Raw genomic sequence first — 27,679 nt, 5'->3', positions numbered from 1 at the left:
TTACCGCTTCCTGGAGACAGAACGACATCCGGGTTACACAAAAGGTTGCCGCGGTCGCCATGTTGCTGAATGAAATTAGCTCCAAAACATTGACTAGCCGCTAGCAATATCGATATTTTATTTTTTCGCGTAATTACATTTGTTACAGCATGTGACTTATTGTAAATATGACATAGGATTTATGAAACTACTACAGAAGCCCCATTCCCTGTAAGTAACATTGTTGAGGTGATAAAATGTATTTATTGATTGGCAGCTGGCCTGCTAGCAGTAACAAGCTAATATCGTTAGCTTTAGCTAGCACGCGTCCCGTAGCAAGGGTCGTTGTAATTGCTGAAATGGCAAAGACAGCATTAGTGTAGATGTTTACAGGTTGATATTTGCAATGTATTTTCAGTATATTTATCACCTAAGTCTAAGTCTACTTAATTATTCTGACAACTGCAATTTTATGTCTCAATGAAATGCTTTTAGCTAGCTAGCGTTAGCTTACGTTACGCCCCAGAGCGGTACTGGAAGTGGGAGCTAACGTTAACGTCGTGACAAACAATGAAAATGTCAGCTAGTACTCAGAAAACACTGTTTATATGTAGGTCATTCTGCTATTAATATAATGTCAGTAATGAGGAGGAAAAAGCGGCACTCCACATAAAACTCGAGAATTTCTTAACGCTGTAATTTACTGAAGCAGCCCAACAGTAACTGTACAAATTACCATTATCAGTATGAGTTACGATATATTATCTTTGTTGAAAATGCAGGTTGACTTTGGGTGATTCACAGCGGTAAATTACATCAACCTTAACATTTTCATCACAGATCTATCAATGTATCTATAATATCATTGATTTACCTTTAATTTGTGCCCACTTAAACTGGCACACAGATTTAAAGAGAAATTGTAGCTATATTTAGATATTTGTAGATTTATTTTTAAAACTTCAGACTGGTTGCAAAAATATTCGAAGCTTAAAGGTAGCAGCCCTTGCTTTTTGGCCCTTAACACAGCAGCTGTGTACCTAATGAGCACATATTAATATGTGGATGTACCAGCTGTCAGGTGTACTGCCAAGCAGTTGCCCTCTATATTTATAACTGACCTCTGCATGTATGTATTTGAAATTGGTTATGTATCCCAGTTTATACAAGAAAATGGTTTTATGGAGGAAATCTTATTTCACAATGTGTGCATGTTAAGATATAAAAATATATGCATACGTGTAATAAATTCTCATTGAGAAAATTATTTAAGAAATTGAAAATTTGAATTTGTAGCTGGAACAGCCAGGCAGGAATGTCTATTTAAGGTTAATCCAGTTGTATACCTGACAAGGAAGGACAACACAATCATCATTTACATTATCATAATGATGTAAACATCTGAAGAAAACACAAGTCAGATATCACTACGGAGCACCACAGCAAGCATTTGCGGCACTACAGACATTGACCCAATAGACCCAGGCATATTAAAGGGATAGATGACAATATATAAATTTACATTATCTGAATACATTGGGTTATTGATTCCCATACTTAAAACCACAGTTCATTTAGACATTTGAAAGCTGGGACCAGGATGTATCTCTGTTGGTGTATAACATATGTTACTTGTGTTTACAGTAGTTGGGTGACCTACTAGAAAAAAACCTTTTACCATTTTTGGTTTCTATTCAGTAGTTAAGAATCACTTATTAGTGTGCTTTGCTTTGTCCTTTTCACAGATTGTTGTATTTAGACATAGTAACAGTGTCACGCAATGCACCATGGAAGTGGATCACAGAATATGCAACGACAGCTCCAGAGATCCAAGTCTGTCAGTGGGTCTGAAGCAGAGGAGCAGCAGCCTACCATGGCAGCTACGCAGCAGCAAGCCACAGTTAACCATCCTCAATCTCCCGTGACCACATTTTCCACTGCTGCCAGCCCTTCAGCCCCCCAGTCACCCAACTATCAGATAATCATGAGTCGTAGTCCAGTCACTGGCCAGAACATGAACATCACATTACAAAATGTGGGACAGATGGTGACTGGTAATCAGCAGATCACCCTAACACCACTCCCCATCCAGAACCCAGCATCCCCTGGCTTTCAGCATACTACACCTCAATTGAGGTTTGAGCATGCTCCATCATCCTACATCCAGGTCACTTCACCTGTGCCCCAGCCCATGCAACCCCAAAGTCCCACCCAGTACAGCCCAGTCCCTCTGCAAGGTGTTACAAGACCAGGAGCTCCTGCAACAGCACTGGGTGTGTGTGGACAGAGTCCAACAAGATTTGTTGAAGCTGGTATGTTAGTGCGACAGATCAGTTTAGGCAGTCCATCAGGAAGTGGCCACTTTGTGTACCAGGAGGGGACAGGATTGGCCCAGATTTCCCCAGCCACACCTGGCCAGGTACAGCTGGCCCCTGCAGGAGCTCCAGGCTCTGTGAGGGAACGCCGGCTCTCTCAGCCTCACTCACAGACTGGAGGCACCATCCACCACCTTGGACCTCAAAGTCCTGTGGCCACTGGTGCTGCTCTCCCCACTCTAGGCAGCCCTGGTCACATTACCACTTCCAACCTACCTCCACAGATCAGCAGTATCCTTCAAGGACACATGGCACGCCCTATGATATTTGAGAAGACACAGAGTGTGGTTCCTGGTTCCACTACCACAGCAACTTTCAGTATACCCTCCTCCATTCCACCCTCTAGCCCATCCCTCACCAGTCCACCCCAAGGGATCCCCAACAATCCTCTTGCACCCACCAGCATGGCTGTGGGCACTGTGAAGAAACAAGTTCCCAAGAAGTTAGAGGAAATTGCTCCTTCTACTCCAGAGATTGCCCAACTGAGAAAACAGTGCTTGGAGCACCACAACAAAAAGATGGAGAGTCTGAAGGAGGTGTTCAAAGAATACCTGATTGAGCTTTTCTTTCTGCAGCACCTACAAGGGAACATGATGGACTATCTAGCTTTTAAAAAGAAGCCCTGTGTTCCCTTATATACTTACTTGAGACAGAATGACTTGGACCTTGAAGATGAAGAGGAGGAAGAAGAACAGTCTGAGGTCATTAATGATGAGGTATTACACTAGCCAGCTCTTAGTGTGAGATCTAGTACGGATTTTACAATCAGAGGCCTGTACATTCATTTCGTCCAATGAATATTGTGCCTCTTTCAAATATGCATCTTTTTCAGGTAAAGGTTGTTACTGGAAAGGATGGCCAAGCAGGGACACCAGTTGCCATAGCAACACAGCTTCCTCCCAATGTTTCTGCAGCGTTCTCTGCCCAGCAGCAGTTTCAGGTGATAAAGGCAACACTTGTTATAAGCATCTATTACAATTAAATTATCTATAGTTACTCTTAAAAATTCTATTTACAATGTTGTGTAAGAGGAAATCCCTCAATAACTCCTTGAGAGGTTGTTTTTTACAGGGACATCAAGGGGCTGCTGCTGGCACCATTACAAATCCTGGAGACATGGATGCCTTTAAGAGGCAACAAGCTATGGTGCAAGCAGGTAGGGCAAGGATCGTAGACTCCTGTCTCTCTTATGTTGCTTTGTTTCCTCCCCGTTTGCTTTGTTTTCTGTTTGTTTTCTTTTCTCCCTCTAATTGCTTCTGCTTTTAGATATTTGGCATCCTCTACTAGCGCTCTCTGTTGAAGTCTTAACCCGAGGAAGGCGAGGTGACCTGTAAGGTCTTCAGAAGGTCATTGCTCTGTGCCGAGTGCTTTTTTTTGCGTTACGAGGGTATTGTGTGTTTTAAATCCCAGATCAGGCTAAGAGGTCCCGGATTGACGTTGGTCGCCATGGGCTGATTTTCCAGCATCCTGGTGTAGCTCCTTTAGGATCACCTGGCGTTCCACTCCAGCAGCTTATGCCAACTGCGCAAGGTAGGAGTGCTACTACCAGGCCGTTCTGTGTTCTGTTCGATGCTGCTGGACGTATTTCCTTCCTCAAACTAAGGAGATTTTTAAAAAATGAATCACAACATTCATCTTCTATTAAAAAAAGAAATCCAAGCAGCATCAACAAACAGATCTTCATCCATCTGCTGGATTTCTCAGCAGTCCACAGGAAGTTCAGCCTTAGCTGTACCAGCACCAGCTCTCTCTGTCAGGATAAATGGGGAAGAAGACAATCCAAGTCTGAAGAAGAGTAGCCACTCAATGGGAAGATGCCATGTCTTATGATTTTCCTTTTTTGTTTTAACTATTGATCACCCGTCGTTATCCATCTCTTCTTTTCTGAAGTTTGTTCCTGTTAGTCGTCTTTGTTTGGACAGACCTTCCTTGTGCTGATGGATTTTCATCTAATTTGGAGGTGGATCACAGAAAGTGGGAACCCTGTGTGAATAAATTCACTTTCCAATGGGTTTTGCTTGTTTTCCCATTTTATGAATCCACGTGTCATGCTTCCTTTTGGTTTCCCATCATCATTCCTTCACGTCTTTTCGTCCGATTGTCCGTCCTTGCATCATCAACAGGGATTCAAAGTCATCAGTCTTTATGTCATACGTTACATCTTCAAGAGTGTCTTTATTTATCTCATGTTCACATTTAGTTGATTTTCTTCCATGTTATTTCATGGCATTTTGTTCTGACTTGGCTTCTTTCCCTCAGTCTAAGTAGGAGGGGAATCATGTGGAGGAGTTGTGTTCACGGCACAGGTTTTTGCGATTGTGGTGGTGTGGGTGTGTCAGGGCCAGGTGTTGATGGCGTCTAGGCAAGGTGGTGTGACGTGCAGGGAGGTAAGGCAGGCGCTGCTTTAGTGTGCACAGCTCCGCTCATGCCTGCAGTCTGCAAAACCCCATGTGTGTCCTTTTGCTCATTTCTGTGCTTTGTTGCTATGTGAGGCATCCAGATGCCTTGGTTACCGCTAGAATGACATCGCTTCATGCATGCCAAACATATGGTGTTTTTGTCAGTGTCCGCTCTGTATTTTTATTTCCCCTTTCTTCTCCCTGTCTCTTTACTTTCAAAAGTTCTTTTTTTTTCATTTTCCTTTGTAACATTTTTATTTTCCTCTCTAAAAACCTTTCTTATTGCATGTACAATTTTTGATGTTTTTAACCACGTTCTCTCAACATTTGAGATGCAATGTTTTGGTTTTGCATTAATCAAAGTAGTGTTTTATTTGAGAGACATGTAGATTCTCACATTGATTTCATTTCTTCTGTAATCATTTTGCTGTATTGAGTTTCATTAGTTTCCGCTCTGATCATCAGGAAGTAGTCTACCACTGTTGATTCATACAGTACATCTAGTTCATAAAGGCAAGGTTCTGAGGAGCTCTAATAGCTGAAGCTCAAACAGTCATTTAAAACTTAAAAGTACTATTTCGTTATCTACTTATTAGCTCTAAAAATATATAACTTGTTTAAAGGGGTCTCTCAAATATATATTAAGGGAAAGCTACCAAATAACATTTCAAAGAAATTTACAAAGCACTTCACTTGACATGACAATATCGACAACTTGATTTTTAGTGTCTTTCTTTGTGTTGCTTTCTATACCACCCCTTTGTGTGTCCTATACTTTGGTTACTATGTGTACAGGCGGGATGCCGCCTACTCCACAAGCGGTCCAGATTGCAGGACAGAAGCAGAACCAGCAACAATATGACCCATCCAAAGGACCTCCAGTGCAGAATGCAGCCAGCCTTCACACCCCTCCTCCCCAGCTGCCTGGCAGGTTACCCCAAGGTGCCCTCCCTATGGCAGGCTTGCCCATGCCACTCTCTCAGCAAGCTCAGTTAGTGGAGACTACAGCTCAGCCTGGTGGTCAGCTTCAGGCACAGGTGAAGGTGCAGGCAGGTGGGCCTGTCCTGACTACAGTAAACCCCCACACACAGCTCCAGGCCCAACTACAGCAACAGATGCAGCCAGGTCTTCATCTTCAGTTGCAGCCTCAGCAGCAGCAATCCCAGGCCATACTACAGTCTGGACAAGCGGTCAGTCTATATGGAAACATATGAATACAGTTTTCATTTATATTTGTGACTGAATGATGACAGTACAATTTGTCATGTTAGTAATACTTTTTTCCCCCCTCTCCTCTCCATAGACGGTGGCACTTGCTCGTCCAGGCACAGAATCAAACCAGCCAGTTCAGCGGATTATGACCAACTCAGTATCCATGACGTCAATGTCACCTGCTCCCCTCTCTACTCCCAACTCTGTTTCAACCCCCCATACTGCAAATCCTCTCCGTCCTCTTGGCTCTAACATCAATCCAAGCACCCAGTCCAAACTGACTGGAAGCAATGGCATATCCACAGTCAAAATTGGTGGTTTTGGTCAAACTGCGACCATGCAGTCCACACAGGAGGGTTCTCAGGACAAGCAAGTTGAGCAAGCCAAACTGGTGAGTTCCCTAAGCACACTGGTGAACATCTTTATAAACAGATGTCTTCAAATTAATGAAAATCTTTGGCGGGAATAGATTCAGTGCCTTTAAATGTCTTAAATACACTTATGTGTTGCCTTTGAAACTTTAATACTGTTTCAGTACTGTATTTCTTTCTATTCTATTTTTCTTAAAGAAAGCAAATATATATATTATTAACTTGTAGTTGCTTCTTATGAAATTTGACAAAGATGATTGACATAATATTATTTGACATTGCCCAATGACACCCCATCTCTAACTGGAGCAACTAAAACAAGGATATTCTGGATTTCTATTCTGAAGCATGTCGTTCTTATTTCTCAGGAGAATCAAGTGCATCAACGCATCTCTGAACTGAGGAAGGAGGGCCAGTGGTCAGCCAGTAGACTCCCTAAGCTTGTGGAAGCCTCACGTCCAAAGTCCCACTGGGACTACCTCCTGGAAGAGATGCAGTGGATGGCAGCTGACTTTGCCCAGGAGAGAAGGTGGAAAGAAGCTGCTGCTAAGAAGGTATGGCTGAGATGGAATAATTCAGAGAGAAATGTGAAATTACACATCAGCACAACAACAAGTCACAACTGATGTCTCGTTGAAAGCCAAATTGTCTCATATGTCTTTGCTACAGCTTGTTCGCACATGTGCCCGTTACCATCAAGAGCAGAAGAAAAGTGAGGAGAGGTCAAAGAAAGAAAGGGAAATTCATCTTCGCCACATTGCCAGCACAATTGCACGAGAGGTGGAATTTTTCTGGTCAAACATTGAGCAGGTATGTTTATTTATATATTTACTTTTCTTGATTATAAAACTATGTTGTGATTTGTAAATAAGTGTTTATGCCAGTCTGAGTAAGGTTTCTTTCTGTTAGGTTGTGGAAATCAAACTACAGTTTGAAATTTATGAGAAGAGGCTCAAAACACTCAGCTTACAAAAAGCCTCAGCTAAAGGTATGTTCCACTGAGCAACTACCAAAAATAAAACCAAAAATATTTGTCCTCACTTTCCCATACATTTGTAACAACCAGATTTTTATTTTGTATTGAACTTCAATCACTTGTGTTACAGTACCTGGTGAGAACGCTGACAAAGAGGTAAGTGCTGCACTGATGAATGAAAATTCAAATGCACATAATGTCTCTCAGATATATCTTTTAAAATGTTTTTTCTTTTTATAGGAGGCAACTTCAACAAGAAAAAGAAAATTAAGTTTGTCCTTGGTTGATGAAGATGGTATGTGTCATACTATAGAGGTTCATATGGGAAGGAAACATAAAAGTAACATTGATCTTTAAAGAGTCTGCAAAGTTGGTGTTGTACAGTTGCCTTAACTTTGCAAAATTACTTGTGACTTTTCATTATTTGTCTTTTTCTTCAGTCCTAGATGAAGAGAGCACTATAGAGGAACAGGAAGCCATGGAGGGGGAAGCAGACCACAAAACAGAGTTGGTTGATCTTGCCAAAGATGGTACCTATTTACTTTTCTTCTCTTTCTATGCATATGTGGAAAAGCAGAATTAATGAAGTTATCTAGGTTTACTCCAAAGCCCAATTTGTATGATATTCCCTTGTTTACAACATAGAGTATATTCAAATTACCAGTAAACAGGCTTTTGCAGTATCCATATTTCCATAACCTATTATACTGCAGCACAATATACTATAAAACTGCAGTACACAGCATGTACTAATGCTCTGTGCGGCTCAAAGTTTTGCTAGCAGTAATGTTATTAGAAATTAAGATTAAGACAGAAATTGTGTTAGTCAATGTAATGTGTTCATTATGTTAACATAATGTCACACATGGTTAACAAACTTGATATATGCTACCGTTGTTCATATGATGAATTATTAATCAATGAGGTTAACATATGTGGTATTTATACTGTGGAAATATTATTTGGCAATATTACATTTTATTTTTCACAAGTTACAAATGAATATAAAATATGAAAACCTTAAACTATTTGCTGCTCAGTTAAATTTACCATACATGTAGCAAAATTACTTGTCTTTGTGTCTGTATTGCTTACTCATGCTTTTGTATTTGGCTTTTAGCTGAAATGCCTCTGGATGCTTTGATGAAGCAGTATGCTGGTGCCTATGTTGACGGCTTCGAGTGGCCTCAGCCTAGTCCTCATAGTGATCAGGAGGACATGGAAGAGACTGAAGGTGCCTTTGTAATTGAGAAATTGTCATGTTCATCCTCATACACGTTACAGGTAATGATTATGAAAGATGCGACTCTAAAGTGGTTGATACTCTTTTTTTTCCAGAAACGGAGAGTCCTGCAGGGAGTCCACCTGAAGCAGTAGTGATTGACTCTCTGCTTAGTGTGGACCAGTACCGTAGTGCTGACAAAGCCAGTTCCTGTGACACTGATGGGAAGCCTGCCAGAGACATAGCTGAAGTGGCTGCTGCCACAGAGCTCATCCTGCCAAAGGGCAGCTTCAGGACCACTTCCTCAGTAAGAAACACACTCATTAACACACACATAAGAAATAAAGATGCCTTTTATCATTTTAACTGACCTTTTATTTATTAGACCCGCAGCCCAGCTCCTTTTCTACTGCATGGGTCACTGCGAGAATATCAGCAAATTGGTGTGGACTGGCTAGTAAACCTTCACAAGAAACACCTCAATGGCATTCTGGCCGATGAGACGGGTCTTGGCAAGACTGTACAGACAGTGGCTTACATGGCCCACTTAGCTGGCCAAGAGGGTAGGTCAAAGATATATGTGATTTATTTTTGTTTTTTAAATAGTGAATATTTCTGTCTTCTTTAATATTGACTATTTTTCTCCACAGGCATTTGGGGACCCCACCTTATTGTTGTAAGGACATCGAAGTTGCTAAGTTGGGAGGTGGAGTTCAAGCGCTGGTGCCCTGGCCTCAAGATCCTCCTGTACCTTGGCAACAGAAGGGAGCGCAGATCTAAGAGAATGGTACTTTTTTACTGTATTAAACAACATATTTTGATATCATTGTCAATATAGGCAGCCATTTTTTATATAAACATTTCATTTAATGACTGATTTACAGTGGTGGGGGGAAGCCAACAGCTTCCATGTATGTGTGACATCCTACAAGCTGCTGATGAAAGACCAGAGCCATTTTCTCAGAAGAAGGTGGAGGCACCTGGTGCTGGATGAAGTGCAGCTCATTAAAAACATGACTGAGAAACACTGGGAAACAGTCTTTGCTCTCAGAAGGTGAGCTGGGTGATAACTATTACATTAATTTCAGTTTCTCAAGAATCCTGATTATAATTTTTCCGTTTTTAATTTACTTATAATCTTTAAAGTGGATCTCGGGTCTCATGCTTTTGTGTGTTCCTTCTGATCACAGCACTAAGGGCACTAAGGAAATCTTTGTCTTTAATTTTAAATCATGACAAGATGCTTATATGTCTTCCAGTGAGCAGAGGATTCTCCTCATCAGCACTCCTCTACAGAATACCCTAAAGGAGCTGTGGACCATGATCCACTTCCTTTTGCCAGGAATTACCAGGCCCTACTCTGACTTCCCTGTTAAGGCAGGCACAGACCAGAACCAGGACTACTGCCACAAACTGGTCATCCGCCTGCACAGGGTGGGTGTAACACCAGTAAACTCCTCTGCCTATTAAATTTTAAACATTTCAACACATTAAATTCAGAAACATGACTGACTCGCCTCACCAACTATCCTAAAATGCATATTACATATGAAATCCTCTCATTCTTAAATGTAGATGATTCAGCCTTTTATCCTGAGACGCTCCAAAAGGGACGTGGAAAAACAACTGCCCAAGAAGTACGAGCACATCCTAAAGTGCCGTCTTTCCAGCAGACAGAAGAGCCTTTACGAGGATATCCTCACTCAACCAGGGTAAGATATTTGCTCTACATGTATAGTTACATTGAGATATCAAAGCAAGGTTGCTCCTCTTACTGGCACTGAGTAATATTTGATAATCACCACAGATAAAGAAGTGTAGCAAAAGTGCACTTTTTAACCCGATCTCCTTGCACTTATTGAATAGATGTAGTACTTAGCACTTACACCAAGGTCTTGTACTGCACTGAAGATTTAGTGATATCCCTCACTTGTAAGTCACTTTGAATAAAAGCATCTGGCAAATGAGTAAATGTAATGAAATGTAATATAGGCAATTTTAGGAAATTTGCTAATCAATTAAGCAGTTTAATCTTAATTACAGCAAGATTTATAGCCATGTGACACCCATCACATTTATTGTTATCAAGTATAGTTGTTTTTTTCTGTAATTAATTATTTTTTCCCCTCAAATTTTTTCTTTCTGTCTGGATGTGCTCCCTTAGAGCTCAAGAAGCACTGAAGACAGGCCATTTTGTCAGTGTGCTCCAGGTCTTGATGCAGTTACAGCGAGTGTGTAACCACCCTGAGCTGGTGGCACCCAGAGAGACCAGCAGCTCCTACTTCTGCTCCTCTCTGCAGTACAATGTACCATCACTGGTGCTGGAAGCTCTTCACAAGGACCCAACCAAGGTATATTTTAGTGCCTTGAATTGCTGATTTGAACTAAGGTGTTAGGCAAATGCCCTGAACATCAGTACAAAATAGACAAATAATGTGATTAACAGAAAATTAAATCTTTTACCTCACTATCCTCCTAGATTGCAAACATGTCCATATTTGATCTGATCAATAACGAGAACACACTGACTCGGTATCAAACTGAAGAGGTGGTACCCAAACTGAAGGTCACTCAGCAGCTCATAGAGGAGATCTACTCTGGTCCAGATCCACCACCACGACCTAAACAATGCCCAATAAAACCCATGAGGTCAGTAATACAATCTTCAATTATACAAGTAACATGACACGGTTGACGTGGAGATCTTCGGACATTTTCAAATTGCTCTAAAATGTAATTCTGATATTGTAATAATGAGTTACTGACATTGACACATTATTTCTCATCATTTATTTTTTCTGATTAGGTTATTCCAGCCAGTGCAGTATGGGACAAAACCAGAAGGTCGTCTGGCTGCCATCACAAGTACAGCAGGCCAGCGTCCACCAAGCTCCCCTGCAACTACTAGTGCACCTGTATCCACCACCGGCCAGTCAGCCCAGAGCAGGGGGAAGTCCCCTGTCACCACTGCAACTACTACGGCAACTTCTCATGGTAAGACCATTTCAGGGACAAGTAATCAGTAAAGGACAGTAAATTGTGTTTTCACCATGGCTAACTTTAGAAGACAAACGTAATCACCCATAGCCGTTTTGTTGATGCCATTACCTCGTGTGCTTATACTAGTTTTAACCTTGTGATGTGTGCATTATGCATGATTGTGTTTTGGATAGAATTGAACCAGACTATGTCATGCTTAAAAAAAAAAAAAAAAAAAAAAAAACTCATTTACGCTGTGCCCACTCCGTCATGTATTGTCAGTACTATTTGCAGTACATTTTAGAAACGTGTTCAGTGTGCACAAATGTATGCACAGGTCAGGTCCTCCTCCTACAACTTTATGGAGAGAACCTTTACTGACAAGTTCCATGGGTCACATAAGTTTTTTAAGTTTACATTTGTACTTCCACACAGCAGTGGTGGGCTGGACACATTATTTTACCCTCATGGCAGCACAGCCATTTGGGTAAGTCTAAATGTAATGGCTTTTATTGCAGCAAAGCTACAGTTTAGGTTAATAGGTTCTATGGACACACAACGGCTGTTGCACCAACTTTGTTCATTGTCAGGTTATTATTTTTCCATCTATCAAATTATTAGAACTGATTAATCAATAACATCCCAGACCCTGCTGGCTGTGTTGGCCCATCACTGCTGAGTGAACATACAAAGAAAATTGTTTGATCATACTGATGATTTGACTAAATATTGGGTTACCCCTAACATGTAGTCCCATACCCCATTGCCTTGTACTTCACAGCGATTGGAACGGCTACTCAGAGAGCCCAGACTACCCATCCAGTCAGCAGCAGCAGCAACACTGCCGCCTCTACTGTAGCCTCCTCTGGGAACAGCGGCATTGGGCAGCATGTGTTGGGGGCTGCCCCTGTGGCTTTGGGCCAGACCTTAGCTGGCCCAGTTTTGGGATCTATAGGGATCAGCCAGCCTGGATTAGCACAGGTGCCCAGGCCAGCTCTAGCCCCCAACCATGCCATCCAGCCCAGCTTACTGTCCCAGAGGCTGGTTCTTACATCCCAGGCCCAGGCACGGTTGCCTAGTAAGTGGCCTCCCCTCCCTCTCAGCATTTCCCCTCCACCTCTGGCACAACAGTACAGGCTGCTCTACATTGAGGCCTTTACTTGGGGCACTGCTGATATGTGTTCAGTCTTTACTTCTCCAGAGAAGTGTTTTTGTACATAAATTCAAACGTGCAATGGTAGCAGCACTGTGATGCAGCAATTTTGGTTATTGTAAAGATGTTATGTATCCGTATCTATACATCTCATAGTAAAAAAAGGACCCTGTACAATACAGTATCAGCAATCAATGTACAATATCAGCCATATCAGCAGCATCTCCACCGCCTCAGCATTCCCTGGTTTCTTTCTCAAAACCTGCATGTACACTATGAACAACCCAATTATGTTACACAGCACATCACTACACTATTTGACTTATTATGCCCCCTCTTCTTTTAATCATTTTCCCCCAGTTTACTAATATTCTTTTGTCTCTTGCATCAGCCCAGCTGCAGGAAGAAATCCCAAAGCTTTGGTTCTTTCATTGTTTGTCTTTGCTAATGTTATGATTTCCCTCTGGTTTTGAGCATCACTGTAAAGCATGTGGAAATGGTCACACAAGTTGCCAACCCTTCCTGCCTCAAATGTGAACAGAGAAACCTTTTCAGTAACAACACACAGCATTTGAATATATATATATATATATATATATATAAAGAAAAAACGTTCTTGAAAATGGTCTCATTTGGATTTTCAAAAACTCCAACTTTGTGGTCTGGAAGCATGATGGTGAAACACTTTGGATGTTAATCTTGAAGTGAACATGTTTTAAATGTAATTGATGATTCGTGCACACTAATATCCTTAATAATACTACCTTGTAAATAACTTTATTCAATTAGTAACTTGTTTTCATAAATTAACAGAATTAACAGAAACAATCTATACGGGGATGTCAAAAATAACAGCATTCTTTAAAAGTCACAATCCAAAGAATGTCTGAAGTACATGTGAACCATTTAGAACCATTCATAGCCTGAAAACCTTTGTGTGTATTGTCACTTCATTTACACAGCACAATGTGTTGTCATCACTGTTGCTAATTTGTGCACACAGGTGTTAAAATAATTGATAGCTGGTGGTCTTTGTACATTTTATAAGTTTAAATTATTATTGATATGTGTGAATTGCTTTTTCTTCACACCACAATTGATACATTCAATTAACATTCTTAAATGTACTATCCATCATTTTCAATCTACCTGATGGCTTAAAATAGTTCTTATTTCCTAAAATTGGCCAGTTAGAGGTTATTGAGCATCCCACATACTAGGAATTTGTATTTGATAACAAAACATTTATCTCAAATTCTGGTAGCTCTGTTTATTTATTTTTAATAAACACAATGTTTCCATTGGACCTGAGATTTGCTTAGGTTAATAAACATAAAAGCTGAATGTGACCTGAGAAATTCAATGTTCACTATCCCATTTCCAAACTATTTGTAGTTAATTTATAGTTTCTCATTATTTATAATGCTTGATCCTTCAGAAATGCCTTAAGAGGATAAAACCATTATTTAAAAGTTTCATATAATGGAAAAATTTTTAATTGTTTTTTTTTTTTTTAATGTATGATTGGAAATGCAATGATTGATACTTTTTACAGACTTTTAATGGACAGAATATCATTTTTTACACCAGTTCCTGCCCATTCATCCTGGTGACCAGTGTGTTGGTTTGAAAAGGCAGTCAAGTGCAGTGTCTTATGTATGTGTATGTTTTCAGGCTCTCTGTCTCACCTGAGGACTGCCCTTATCTCTGTTTTCTTTCCCCTTCAGGGTTTGTAAAAGTAGGAGCTGCTATGGTTTTGTTGTGGAGGGCGGCTGTGCTCGTTCCACTGATTAATCCACCCTGGTTCTGCATGTCATTGTCTTTTTTTCACCCTTTAACTAACTGATGCAAAGTATATTGTTTTGTAATTGTTAAAATGTGAGTCATTTCAGTTGACTTTTTAATGCACTCTGACATGAAGTGTCTGTTCTTCCCTTCCATCAAAGGTGGAGATGTGGTGAAGATTGCCCAGCTGGCCAACATAGCAGGCAGTCAGAATCGTATCTCGCAGCCAGAGACTCCTGTCACTCTGCAGTTTCAGGGTAACAAGTTCACTTTGTCCCCGAGCCAGCTCCGCCAGCTCACCACGGGACAGCCCTTGCAGCTCCAAGGTACACTCGGTAATGTACATCCCATTGTCACACTTTTTCTCTTCATTCTTTTCATTGTTTCCATGTAATTCACCTGCTTTTTGATAACTGTCACATAGGTTTTATCAATTTTTATATCAAATTATTGGCGCATTCTACTTGTTTGCAAGTTTTCAAGGCATCAGAAGCATCTTTGCAGCCTAACTCTTACCATGTAATTGCAACATCCCTGGCAGGGAACCTTTGTTACATGTCATCCTCCTCTCTCCCCATGTTTCTCATCTTTCTGTTATCCCCTTTCAATACATCCTAAAGGACAAGTCCTTAAGGAATTAAGTACCGTATTTTCCGCACTATAGGGCGCACTGGATTATAAGGCGCACTGTCAATGAATGGTCTATTTTCAAACTTTTTTCATATATAAAGCGCACCGGACTATAAGGCGCATTAAGCGAAACAAAACAGTCAGATAAGTCAGTCAGACTTTATTAAACGCGTTCATAATAACTCTCAACATTGTTCAAAAGTTAATGAGCGTATTCACAATAACTCCCAACCTTGTTCAGTTGTAACACGTAAAAAAAACACAGTCTGATACCGCTAAATCAAACGTTAGCGTATTCACCGTAACTCCTTATAGGTCCTTATACACACACACTGTAATATTATGGTGAAGCACAGTATGTATTACTCCGCGACGCTCCTGACTATGATAGCTGTAATGCTGCAAGCGGTGCGGCTTTGTAGTTTACCAAAGTCGTACTAAAACATTTTGACAGAGCGCCGTGAGCGCCGTGTACCACACAAAATCGCTTCGAGGTCAGTAAGCACAACCAGAATTAATCCATAAATAAGGCGCTCCGGATTATAAGGCGCACTGTCGTTTTTTGAGAAAATTAAAGGCTTTCAAGTGCGCCTTATAGTCCGGAAAATACGGTATGTCTTGACTACAGTTAAAGATAAGCATTTTATCTCAAGTTTAGTGTCCATAGTTTTATTCTTGCTGCAACTATATTCTTGATGTAATGTTGTTTGCCTTGTCACGATGGCATAATAGTTTTATTTTGCTTTTCAGCATTTGCATTTTTTTTTTAATTTTATCTTAATGAACAAGTGGGTCTTCAATGTAATTCTTATATTGGTTGCTGTGTTTCATGGATTTAGGAAACATCCTGCAGATTGTGTCAGCTCCAGGGCAACAGATTATCAGGCCCCAGGGATCCATGGTAATGCAAACAATACCACAAGCTGTTTCTGCCTCCAATGCCTCATCTTCACCTGGCACACCTCATCCTGCCATGACAACAGCCCAACAAGGTGACTCATTCACAGTGCAGATATTGCATTATTATCCCCAATTAACTGTCTGTAAATCATTATAAGTCATGTTATCTCATCATCCTATTACCAATTTATTATTATAACACTCAAAGTTTATATATTCTTTTGGAACATAAAATGTACCTTGTCCCCACTATTAAGCCTTTTTTCCTTTTATAATAGATTTAACACTGGCATTCACAATAACACTGCTCCATTCTTTTTAAGCATTGGGTGTGACTACAAATGCAACATCAGCCCCCACCAAGCTTACTACTGCAGCTCATGCTGGTTCTCATGTAAGTACAGTGTTTCAAGCCAAATCATGTTTATAATGACCAGTTTCACTGTTTCATCTGATGTCAAAGTATTTTACAGCATGCCGGCTGAATTTCTTGATAGAAATGGATAATTGTGGTTGCATGTACCATCTCTCATCATCATGTTCAGGAGTCTTCAGAGGAAAAGACTCAGCAGCTGAAGGAGCGTTTGAGCCGCCTATTTGAAGCAAATGAGCGGCGCTGCAGCCGCAGAGTGTTGTATGGGTCAGACCTGCTGCAGGCATGCACTTTGAGCTCAGAGCCTGGTCACTCTGCCCTGACTGCTGGAGGCTGGAGGTGGGTGGGCAGGGAGAGCTGCCTCAGAGCACAGAGAACCTGCGTAGCTACCACCTCTACACTGCAGTCCACTCTGCTCTCTGTGGAGGACCGCCTGGAGGCTGCCAACAGCCTCATGAAGAGGTACTTAAGCTCATTATTAAATTCCCTTTTATTCTATAAAGTGTGCTGTTTGAAACCATAAGAAAATGCCTTATAAATTCATGCATTGTGGATATAAGTCATTTACTAGCCACATTGTTTGAAGTCATTTGTTTGGTTAAACACTTTTTATGCAGTATTAAAAATAAATACAATGTCTACCACCATTTTATTTAAAAAAATTACCATTTATCACAGTGCAATTGCATATATTTTATTTCGTAATCCAATTAATGCCAATTAATGATGTACATTTACACATCAGTGTTGACTGCTATCGTCATCTCTTAGGCTGGTATGTGTGGTGCCTCCAGCTGTAGCAACACCTCCTCACCTGTATGCAGCAAATCCCCCGGTTCCCTACAGCCTTGAGCAGAAGTCTCTTCAATATAGGCTACAAGAGGCCTCTGCCCCCCACAGTGCTGACATCCACCACTTGACATCCAGGCGCTTCTTGCATTTTCCTGACCTGCAGCTAATGCAGATGGACTCAGGTTAGCCCAGCACTTTTTGGGATAATTTTTTACATGTAGCAAACTAGGACTGCAAAACAAATCAATGAAAAACATGTATTGCTAATAAATTAATGAATTGTTGAATAACAACTATGTATTGCATCTAAGAGAGGCACCACTTTAATCCTTCTGCCTCCAAACACTGAATGACTCATTCCACATTTTGCTTAGTATTCCTCTCTTCAGAGGAATTGGCTGTCCATACACAACTGTACTCTAGGTACAGTAAATGCAATGACGTGTGTTCACAATATTCAAGTATAAGTAATTTAAAAGAAACCGTCCTGACATCACATTTTTCTCTACTCAGACCCAGTATCCTTGATCAAGTTAAATTCTGTTTAAAAAAACAAAACTCACACATTGACTGGGCAAAATTGCAGTCCTACTCCAATTGTAGCAAACATAGTGACTGTTGCTATACAACTAAAATAAAACTGCAGCTGACATAAATTTGCTGAAACACCACAAACAGAAACTTCTGACCATGCCCCCAAATAATACCTTTTGTCATTTCTTTTTTCCAAAGGTAAACTGGAAGCTCTTGCCATTCTGCTGCAGAAGCTTAGGTCAGAGAGTCGGCGAGTCCTCATCTTCACTCAGATGGTGAAGATGCTAGACATCCTGGAGGCCTTCCTAGATCACAGGCAGCTCACTTATGTGCGGCTTGATGAAAGGTTCACCCCTGACGAACGGCAGGTAAAATCACCAACATTTAAATTGATTCTGGCCATACCTCAACCTTCTTAGAGTTAAGTAAGTCAGCTTTACCTACAGCAAAATACACCGTTGTGACTTTGGATGATGCATATAGTAAGAGTAATAATTCTTGTCATAGAGTGTAGGAACAGTTGACCAGTAGTGGGCAAGAATATGATATGAAGGGCAAGAGTGTATTCAATTCAATTCAAGAAGCTTTATTTGTCCCCAGGGGGCAATTGAAAGTGTACATAGAGAAGACACTAAAAATACACAAAATATACAAAAAAAGACTAACTTTACACATTAGGAAAAACAAAAAGAAAATTGACAATGACACGAAGAAACAACATTTGTGCAAAAAAAACGAAAAACCAACAGCTAAACAAAACCTGTAATATTATAATGAGAATGGCAATAACATGAGACAATGCGTTACTAGTGCAAATAAATAACAGTACACATAATTAACTGACTCTACACATTTTGATAAAAAATTAGGGTTTCTTTTTTGCACTAAGATAATCTCTCATATATCTATGTTACATATATACAGTATAGGTACATATTTGGCATATGAGGTATATGAGCATGGATAATTGGCAGCAAAGTCCAATAGCAGCAAGGTCAATGTGGAAGTCACTATATGAGTATATGTGCAACAGGGTATTGTAGGTATTTAGGTTTTTCAGTATTTAGGTTATGTCTTTCCTCCTCAAGAAAGTTCTTAAGACTCTTTATCCCTTGTCTTGCATATGTGAAAGTCAAGTATTTTGTTAGATGTTATATGACAGCAAAGTAATTTGAGACCCAAGAATAGGTCACAGGTCACATAGCCTTACCTTCAGTCATCAGTCAGCATTAAACTTAACTATTATGGACTGGTACACACACTTTGTGCCTTTAGATTGTAGTTTTTACCTTTGTGTGCCCCCTGTCTAACACCAGGACCTTTAAAATTCATAGTTTGCTATAAACCGCTGAGATAAGCAAAGAAAATACATGAAATACATTTCTTGTTGTTGTTTCCCTGCAGGAGAACATGAAGAAGTTTAACAGGAACAGGCAGGTGTTCTGCAGTATCTTGACCAATCGCTGCTGCTCTGCAGTTGGGACTGTGTTTGATGCAGACACCATCATCTTCTACGACACAGACCTCAACCCCAGCATGGACGCCCGCACCCAGGATTGGTGTGACAAAATAGGACGCTCCAAGGATATACACATATACAGGTGATGTTATCAATACAAGGAAATTTGATTTAGTATTTCACTGGTACTAGTAAAGTACTCTTACTACCTTATTTTTGTGTTATTGGTAAAACATGAGCTGTAAATTTTAGGTAAATGAGTAAACATGAGTAAAGGGCTTTGGAGCTACCTTTAGTTACTTTTTGTGTGTTACCCAGGTTGGAGAGTGGGAACTCCATTGAGGAGAAGTTGCTGAAGAATGGCACCAAGGATCTGATCAGGGAGGTGGCTGCCCAGGGCACCGACTACACCTTGGCTTTCCTTACACAAGTAAGATTAACTCACTATGGCCTTGGAAACTCTACACAATGTTTATTGCTACGTTTATTCAAACTATGAAAGCTTCCGTGCATGAATCAGTTCAGTTGTCATTTTCTCCACCTGTGGAATCAAGACCAGTTACTATAGTTTTAGTCAAACTGGATAATAAAGTTACTGACCTGATATTGTGCATCTCTAGCGGACAATCCAGGATCTGTTTGAGGTGGAGGCAGGGTCAGGGGAGAAGGTGGAGGAGTTTGTGGTTCTTCACCAGGAGCCATCAGCCTCTGAAGCCATTTCACCCAGAGTGGCCAGGCCCTACATCCAGGCTCTCCACAGCATAAACCTGGATGCCCCACCAGAAGAAGAGGGGCAGAAGCAGCAGGCGGATGAGGAGTTGGCAGGCAAAGAGTCAGCAGAAGACAAGCAGGAGACAGAAAGCCAAGCTAAAGAAGAGCCTGCTCAGATAGAGGAGCTAAATGCTGTCATGGAACAGGTAGCTTCACTTTTTCTACACTGCTTGAGAACTGGTGGAGGCAAAGAAGAACAAATAAATGAAGGAATAAATTAGAATAAAATTAAAATGCAGTTTTTTATGTCTCACTGGGTTTATATCTGCATTTACTTATCCCTCAAACAGCTCACACCAATCGAAAGGTATGCTCTGCATTACCTTGAGTACCTCCACATCAGTGATGATGAAACTGCTCTCAAGGTAAGTTAAACTGCAATGTAACCAATATATATATTTGAAGCATTTATTTTGATTTACTACAGTGTAGGTGTGGAGTTCTGTCCATTAATCCACTAATAGTTTCAGTTGTATGTTGGAATTTCACTGTACGATTTGTTCTTGTTCTAAATTTGACTGATTGATGCATGTTTTGTGTTTCTTCTCCTCAGGAGCGGTTGGAGTGCTCTAAGAGAGGCTGGGAGCTGCAGCAGCTGCAGAAGCTGAAGGAGGAGGAAGAGGAGCGGCAAATCATGGAGGGAGATGAAGATCTCTTTACCTACACCAGAGAAGATGCCTACAACATGGTGGGTGGCCATTGAGATCTCTGCCAATCAAACAAGAAGTGGTGTGTGGACTGTGTTGCACTGTTGTTGACATGCACCCTCTCTTTGCTCTTCTACAGGAGTATGTGTTTGATGCAGAGGATGGCCATACAGAAATCATGCCGGTAAGACAGCAAATGTGATGTAACTGGGGAAATTTTTTTTAATCTTCTCTATTCTGTTCCTAATTTATTTGTACAAAAACATTCGACAAATACATTTGTATTGAGGCACAACATAAAATCCTCCTCTGTCTTCTGGCCATTTTCTTACTTGTGATTTCCCAACACAGCTTTGGACTCCTCCCACACCACCACAGGATGACAACGACATTTACATCGACTCTGTAATGATGCTGATGTATGACACCACACCCATGCCAGAGTCCAAGCTGCCTCCCATCTACATCCGCAAGGAGCACAAGAGACTGAAGATGGACCCCTCATGTGAGAGGAAATTTGTCATTAAGGGCTTCATTAACACTATTGTACATCAATATGCCAGTCCTGTACTGGCTGCCGTTACATATTTAGTTACATGTACATCCATCTACTATATTGAGACTATTTATTTTTGCCCTAAAAAGTATTTTGTCTGCTTTTACACAAGGGATTGTTGTTGTGGTGTCAGTGTGTATTTTAAGTGAAAAGAGTTTGAAAAGCCTGTGATATATGCTGTTTGTTTGGTATCACTGTCCTTACTCAACTGTGTTTACCCAGCAGCAGCCAGAAAGAAAAAGAAGGGCCACGGGGAGACGGTCATTCCTCCACGCTCCCTTTTCGAAAAGGCCAGCATGCTGAAAGTTCGCCGCGAGGGCAAGGACCAGAAAAAGAACTTCTCCCTCAAGCAGCAGGCACCCTTTGCCAAGCCCTTACCCTCGCTGGTTAAACCTGCCATGGAGGCCGGCCAGGACAACCCAGAGTGGCTCATCAGTGAGGACTGGGCTCTGCTTCAGGTACTTTACAGTGCCCTTCCATCATGTATTGACAGAGATGAATAAATCTATTAAACTGCATGTCACCAAGTGATACTATATTCAGCATCCAAATATCTTACTTTTGTCCCTGACAGGCTGTAAAGCAGCTGCTGGAGTTGCCCCTGAACCTGACAATTGTGTCCCCTGCCCACACTCCTAACTGGGATCTGGTGAGCGATGTGGTGAACTCCTGTAGCCGCATCTATCGCTCGCCCAAACAGTGTCGCAACCGCTACGAGAATGTCATCATTCCCAGAGAGGAGGGCAAGGTAATGAACACAGAGTCCTCCTACTTTGGCTGTAAAACTGGCTTACTCACCATGTTTTTTTCTAAACAAATTCTCAAATTTTTTTCAGTTGGTATATGAGGCAAACCCCAAGAAGAAAACCAAGAGCATATACAAGGTACCTTATCCTTGGTCTTTGTACTTGATAAATGTTTCTTTGGATCCCTGGCCTCACTTTTGTTGTGTGTTTTCTTTGTATCATGTGCCTGTGTTCACAGTCTAAGAACAGTCGTCCTCTAAGGACCTGTCAGATCTACACACAGGATGACAATGCCACTCACATTCAGCTCTACAACAGCCGCTTTGAACTCATGAAGATCATCGCCAGCAAGAGGAGCCCACCAATCAAACCATTGTAAGCACTGGTGATTGTCTCTTTTCAATTAATGTGTTGGTCCTATCAAGGAGCTAACACCAAGACTGGAGATTCACAAGACTGCAAAAGTGTAAAACAGTCTCACAGAACAACAGTTGAGTTAGTGGGTATAATGTGATCTTTGTTCCATCTTGGAAATTTGCATGAATCATTGTGTTGCAAGGCAGTAATAAGAAACACTGTACATTTCAAGCAATATTGTCTATCTTAAGAAAAAAGTGAAATTAAGTTCAAATGCATTAATTTAATTTACACTGTTTACACAGGCTGGGCATGAATCCATTCCAGAAAAATCCCAAACATGCATCAGTCTTGGCTGAAAGGTTTGTTTAATGTGGCCATTTATGTGATATTGCCATCTAAACCTTATTTAAATCCAGAAACAAAGAAAAAAAATCTGACATCTGTTTTTCTTTTCCTCAGTGGGATCAGCTATGACAAACCCCTACCTCCCATTCAGGTGGCATCTCAGCGTGCTGAACGGATTGCTAAAGAGAAAAAGGTGATTGTCGGCAATGTGCCTACAACCACTTGCAAATGTGTATGTTTAACCACATGCTTTGCCATGCTTGGAGTATGCAGGTCCTATTTCAACAAACAAAGATGACTGTTTACACAGCTAATCAGAGAATCTACTGTTGCCCACTTGGAGTGACAACCTGCATACTTCTGTTAGGCCAAGGTATACACAGTTGCCTATCTCTCTCACATTGCAACTATTCCATAACTGTTCAAGTACAGTTATGCTGGTATGTCCCAATATGAATGGAATGGATCTCCCCAAAGATTCCATACACATTGGTTTTTAAAGTACAAAAGCTGAAAAACAAGACTAAAAGGTTAAAAACAAGACCAACACATATTGACTTTAGCCTGTTCTTCCTCAGTAGAAACATAAATCAGGAGCTTTGTTTTCCATCACTGTCAGAGACAAAGGTGTTTTATTTCACTGACGTGCTTGCATTTGTGTTTGATTTTGTGCTTTGTATTTTCAGGCCCTTGCTGAGCAGCAGAAGGCTCAGCAGTTGGCGCAGCAGCAGCAGACTGGAGCTCCCCAGACCCAGGCTACACCAGGCCAGGCCCAGGTTCCTGCTGCAGCTCAGGCTCAGGCTCAAGTCCCTCAGGCTGCCGCTGTGGCTGCTGCCACACCTAATGCAGCTGTTCTGGTTAGAGTCAAAGCATCCTCCACCAATATGCATCTACATAGAGTGAGATTCAAAAAAAGCCATTTACCCAGTGAAGGCTCTTAAACATACATTTCATGTTTTTCAGGCTGGAGCCATAAAAAATGCGACTGTGGGCACAACCATTCAGGCCGGTATGTTGACACTCATGGTTAACATTACGGAGCTGTTGGTCCTCCAGTGGTTAATTCATTTCTTTGTTTCTTCCAGCCACTGTAGGGGGGAATGTGATTGTGAACACAGTAGCTGGAGTTCCTCCAAGTCCCTTCCAGGCCAACAAACGCCTGGCATCTTCAGTCATACCAGGCACACTGTCTGTGAGTCATGTTCATTTATCACTGCTGCTCTGGCTGAACTCGGCCACCTACTGACTAACAAGAATTCAAGATGCAAATGGCCTTTGAAATGGCATGAAGCAGAATGTACACCCACTACACTAGAGAGAATGATCATTGCAAGTATTGGAGCCTGCTCATTGTGTGGCTGTGATTGTTGTCGTTGGTCCAGCCTGCAGGTGCAGCTGGAGCTGTGGTCCACGCACAACAGAGGACCGTCACAGCTGCTGCTGCCCCCGCTGAAGTGGTCGCCATAGCTACTGGGCAGAGTGTTCGGGCTGTTACCCCAGTGACAGCATCTGCAGTAGTTTCTACCACACTGAGCCCGGTGCAATCACAGACTCGCCCACTGGTCACTCAAGTCACACCAGGTACTGAACTGATCACAGGCTTCTCTCTGACATCCCTCAAGTAGCCATCATTGTTTTACAGATCTGACTGCTCTCCTGTTCTCCATCCAGCCACAGGTATGCAATTGCAACAAAAGCCTCTCACCCCAGCCCACCTACAAATGCTCCGACAGCAACAGCTGCAGCAACAACAACAGCAGCAACAACAGCAACAGCAGGCTGCTTCCCCACAGATCAAAGCTGTAGCCAAACCCCAGGTATACCACCACCAGCATCTTCACACAATTGGGACACAAAATGCAATGTCTCTGTTGGATAAATCTGACATATTAGCAGCTGTAACTGAGATCTTCTTTGTTAGTATGTTAGTACACTGAAACCATGTAAGGGTTATAATAGCAACATGTGTATCTTAACAGATCTTAAACTCATGATCTGTGTGTTTCTAGGAGTTGTTGAAGATGCACAAGCATAAGTTGCAGCTGCAGCAGCAGCAGCAGGTAGCTGCAGCAGTTGCAGCAGTAGCTCAGGGCCAACAGGCTGCAGGGGCCCAGCAGGCTGCCCAGGTGCAGCCTGCACAGACTGCTCAGGCCAATCCCCAGCTAACAGCTGTGACAGCAGCCAGACCTGGAGCTGTGCTGACCGGCACCACCGTGCCAATGGCTGGCAGATTGGTAAGATTGTGAAAATGATAATTTTATTACACATGGATACAGAATCTGCAACATTGAGAACAAATTGTGGAAGTAATTGAGAGATCTTGTATTATAGAGCCTCACTAAATGAATTCAAAGACAAAATGATTGTTTTAATTAATTGTCTACCTACATAAATAATATCAGAGGAAATTAGGAAGTAGCATGTTAATGACAAACTGAGTATTTTTGTCCACCACACAAAACATTGTCCTCTGTACATCTTTGTTCTCTTCTGTCCTCTGCTCATGTCCCTTTACAGACTCGAATGCCCACTCAGGGCCAGATTCAGGCCCAGGCTGGACAGACAGCCCAGGTGACCCTCACCAAGCCTCCTGTGGTCTCTGTGCCTGCTGTGGTCTCATCAGCTGGTGTCACTACACTGCCAGTCACCATAGCAGGCATCAGCATGGCTCTTAGTCCGGCCCAGAAAGCAGGTGTGTTTAAATTCTTAATGGGTCTCTCTGAACATACAAATCAAACAGGCAATAGTATTTGTTGTTGATTGCGTCTGCATCATCTGTGTTGGACATATATTTTCAGGACATCCTGCTAGTGTCATTAAATATGCTGTTGTCATTATCACAAAACAAACCTAAACCTATGTCCTTAAGTTCTAATATGTCTTTTTTTTCTCCTCTCTGTCAGGTGGGCCTGTCCTGACACAATCCTTCCCCCAGGTGCAGGTCCAGCATCTGCTTCAGATGAAGAAGCAGCAGCAGGCAGCAGCAGTTCAGGCAGCAGCCGCAGCCCAGCAGAAAGCAGGGCAGCCGCAGCAAGGACAGACCACCGTACAGCAGAAGGTAAATATACCACACCAACAGGCACTGGATTTTCATATGTTAACAGCTGATGATTTTTAGGAGTATTTTGTTGGTCTCTTAACAAAACAGATGCAACAAATACGGCATATACAGGTTTTTATATATGTACATTCCGAATTGTTTAGTCAGGTGTGCTTACCACTGTGGTGTCTTTTTTGTTATATTTTTAAATTTCTTGAGAAATAACAATCGTATAGGCAAAATAAGGTGAATTGAATACCTTTTAAATTCCCTTTCGTTTTGTTGTTTTCCTTAGATCGGCACCCAGCAGGTGACAGTGCAAGCAGCCCAGTCAGCACAGCCGCAGCAGAAGATGACCTACGCTGCCACTACCCAACTCCAACCAGGGATCAAGACCCAGTTCTTTGCTACATCCATCGCCCAGGCTCAGAAACCCACTGGAACCCAACAAATCCCGGTACACCATCAGTGGCAGTCACTATCACAAAGGAAATGTTTGCAGATTACCAATGCATTTGTGAATTGATATGAGATTTTCTTGCTTGATTCTCTTATCAGGTGGCTAAGCACCCACAAATGGTGCAGCAACAACAAACCACCGTGGCCAATATGCAGCAAATCGTGTCCTCTCAGGTAGGGTTTTAGGCTGAGCAGCACTCCTGAATGTAACTTCTGCATAGCTGATCACTTGTACGCATGGTTAACTCTGTCCCTATGCGGTTTCATAGATTTCACCCCTTTATAAGCCTCACAGCCTCAGGCAGAGTCTTTATACCCTAGCTTTAAGATTAAACATCACTGTGGGCCCTTGGCTGTGGAACTACCTTCCTGAGGGAACCGGGCTAAAGGATTATGAAATATTTTATGATTTATCAAGACCCCTTTGTGAAAGCACAGTAAAGCTTTTAAATGCAGTGGAATATTTTTTTTTTTACAAACCCCTGAAACAGGATATAAATGTTTTGTTTATGTTGTTTCTCTTCAGATCCAGGCCCAGCCTCAGACTGTGACTCTGACCCAGGCAGCCACATCAGCTCCTGCTCAGGTGCAGATGATTCCCGCTGGGACGGCCACAGCTCAGGTCCAGGTCCAGCAGAAGATCATCCAGCAGCAGGTGGTGACTGCTGCCGCCTCACCCCAGATCCAGACGCCTCCTCCTCACAGCCCCGCCCAGCAGGCAGCGGCCCCCTCTGCTGCCGAGTCCCCAGTGCAGCAGCCCACTCAGCCCCAACAGCCCACCAAAGGTCAAGCTCGCCAGGGGGGCATCAGGGCCAAAACTCCTGCCAAGCCCAGTGGGGGCAGCAGCTAGGAGAGCCACACTAATGAAACAGAATTTATCAAGTGTACAGCTGTGATGAAGCATTTATATGGATCCCACAGCAGCTGAGGGCAGAGTCAGACGTCCCGCCACATTCTTAACCACAACAAACTTTTCATCTTAACCTTAACTCAACATAATACAGATAACCATTTGGGTACTCATACCTAAACTGTTTTGGCAGATCAATCACTGCACTTCTGCCCATAATTCTGGTGAGAAAAAAAACAATTTGCATTAATGAATCAATAATGCTTCTTCAGTTCTTAATTTGATTTATGAAGTGTGGAATGTTTCTTATAATTACCACAACTTAAAAAAAAGATCCACCACAGCTACTGTGGCTACCAATCCAACAAACAACAGACGCAACATGCCTTCAAAGTGATGATTATAATATTACTCCGCAGATATGAGGCTGAGGCTTATGGTTTATTCTGCTTTGGAGAATGAGTTGTCCATTAGAATAAGTGTATTCATAAATAGCCCCTTTTATGTCTAATTCCCTTGTTGTCTATAGATACTGAATGGAGAATAATGCACGTTCCTTTAGTCATTTGTTTTTTATTGCAGCAAATACACTGTAAACATGTACTTTAGTATTTTGTGTTTTCTCATAAATTGTCTTTTTTTATTGATGTCAAAGAAAAAAAAACTGTAAATATCAACAAAAAACATTTGTACTTGTAAAGTAGTCGTGTTTTCATTGGGTTTTTTCAGCCTAATTGTAATAAAGTGTTTTGTTTTTATACACAAA

The 27,679-nt window shown here is 41.6% G+C and overlaps 1 protein-coding gene across 4 annotated transcripts; it reads left to right on the top strand.

The window, feature by feature from the left end:
- Positions 1-19: 19 nt before the first annotated feature.
- On the top strand, positions 20-27,679 carry ep400 (E1A binding protein p400). Of its 4 annotated transcripts, none has more exons than XM_071482300.1 (53): positions 20-210; positions 1,725-3,070; positions 3,187-3,294; positions 3,426-3,510; positions 5,549-5,943; positions 6,057-6,356; positions 6,705-6,890; positions 7,006-7,146; positions 7,246-7,324; positions 7,443-7,468; positions 7,553-7,607; positions 7,753-7,842; positions 8,433-8,546; positions 8,651-8,841; positions 8,920-9,097; positions 9,185-9,321; positions 9,419-9,588; positions 9,794-9,968; positions 10,110-10,246; positions 10,699-10,885; positions 11,014-11,183; positions 11,341-11,528; positions 12,295-12,591; positions 14,613-14,777; positions 15,921-16,073; positions 16,305-16,375; positions 16,527-16,816; positions 17,126-17,328; positions 17,879-18,048; positions 19,085-19,281; positions 19,458-19,569; positions 19,760-20,056; positions 20,201-20,275; positions 20,464-20,598; positions 20,697-20,741; positions 20,909-21,062; positions 21,336-21,571; positions 21,688-21,861; positions 21,950-21,997; positions 22,098-22,234; positions 22,522-22,578; positions 22,679-22,757; positions 23,251-23,421; positions 23,528-23,573; positions 23,650-23,756; positions 23,947-24,145; positions 24,236-24,381; positions 24,574-24,798; positions 25,082-25,256; positions 25,468-25,622; positions 25,900-26,061; positions 26,163-26,237; positions 26,590-27,679. In XM_071482300.1, exons 2-53 carry the CDS (start codon positions 1,760-1,762, stop codon positions 26,911-26,913), a joined length of 9,303 nt encoding a protein of 3,100 aa, XP_071338401.1. In that variant the 5' UTR covers positions 20-210; positions 1,725-1,759; the 3' UTR covers positions 26,914-27,679. The 4 variants fall into 4 exon arrangements, with proteins under 4 accessions (XP_071338401.1, XP_071338400.1, XP_071338399.1 ...); XM_071482299.1 differs by having other exon boundaries at positions 14,613-14,786; positions 21,339-21,571; XM_071482298.1 differs by having other exon boundaries at positions 14,613-14,786.

This window comes from Trachinotus anak, unplaced genomic scaffold (genome assembly GCF_046630095.1).
Source record: "Trachinotus anak isolate AG129_WGS33_773 ecotype Australia unplaced genomic scaffold, CSIRO_AGI_Tana_v1 ptg000008l, whole genome shotgun sequence".
Classification (NCBI taxonomy): Eukaryota; Metazoa; Chordata; class Actinopteri; order Carangiformes; family Carangidae; genus Trachinotus; species Trachinotus anak.
The sequence above is the reverse complement of the archived record's forward strand: the minus strand, read 5'-3'. Positions and strand labels throughout refer to the sequence as shown.